At 56.7% G+C, this 914-nt stretch overlaps 1 protein-coding gene across 1 annotated transcript in view; it reads right to left on the reverse strand.

The window, feature by feature from the left end:
- BTK (Bruton tyrosine kinase) overlaps positions 1-914 on the reverse strand; it is a 9,987-nt gene that overhangs the window by 5,146 nt on the left and 3,927 nt on the right. Inside the window, exon 5 of the mRNA XM_017737614.1 lies at positions 1-169. Coding sequence (XP_017593103.1) covers positions 1-169 — 169 coding nt within the window. The remainder of the gene's footprint in view (positions 170-914) is intronic.

Raw genomic sequence — 914 nt, forward strand, 5'->3', positions numbered from 1 at the left:
TCTCCAGAATCTGGCCGCCCATGGCGTTCTTGGCTGTCTGGGAGCAGCACAGGTACTGGCCGTCGATCCAGAAGCAGGGGTGGTACTTCTGGACCAGGTCGCTGTTGTACCGAATCACTGTGGAAGAGGAGGGAAGATGTGTGTGACCCAGGGCTGCATCCCCAGCCTGCTGCAAGAGCTCTCTGCTCCCTGAATGCAGGTGGTCAGCTGCATTGAATAATCTCCTCTCAGCTGTGCTACTGTCCCCTGTGCCCTGATGTTCAGGTTTCCCTCAGCTCGCCACCCTTGTTTCAGTGCTGTGGCTGTGCAATCCCTGTGCCACAGGGAAGGGCCAGGCTTGGCTCTCAGATCTGATCTAAGCTCTTGAGCAGCTCTGCAAAGGGGCATGAGCATGGAGACAGTCACAGAAGGACCTGGCCCTCCTGCCAGCCAAAATATCCAGGCTGCTCTGACCCATGGTTCACAGCTCTTTCGAGCCCTTTTCTTTTTCAGAAGTGGGGAGGGAGGCCAGTGCTGTGCCCAGCTTTTCCATGGGGCATTGCCATCACCCTGTGCCCACTCAGAGACTTCCCTTGCAGGGAGAATATTCCCTTGCCAGGCAGGCTGACCAACTTCCTCATACTTCTCCCCAAGCTAGAGGGACAACTGGATGTGCCTAAACACTGCCTCAGCCTGGGGCTGGCCCACAGCAGCTGCACGGGGTGTAGAGAGCCCCTTCTTTGGTGGAGTAAGAGAAGGACATCCCGGCAGCAAAAAGCCAGCATTTTCTCTCCTTTCCCTGTGGATTTTACACTAACTTGAGCTGCCACAGCAACCCTCCTGCCTCAGCAGTGAAGTGGGGAGAGGACAGGCTGCCTGTCGGGGCAGAGCAGCAGGGCTCTCATGAGATAACCAACTTCCCCGTTATCAGCCTG

The sequence above is a fragment of the Corvus brachyrhynchos genome, unplaced genomic scaffold (assembly GCF_000691975.1).
Source record: "Corvus brachyrhynchos isolate BGI_N302 unplaced genomic scaffold, ASM69197v1 scaffold346, whole genome shotgun sequence".
NCBI classification, from domain to species: Eukaryota; Metazoa; Chordata; class Aves; order Passeriformes; family Corvidae; genus Corvus; species Corvus brachyrhynchos.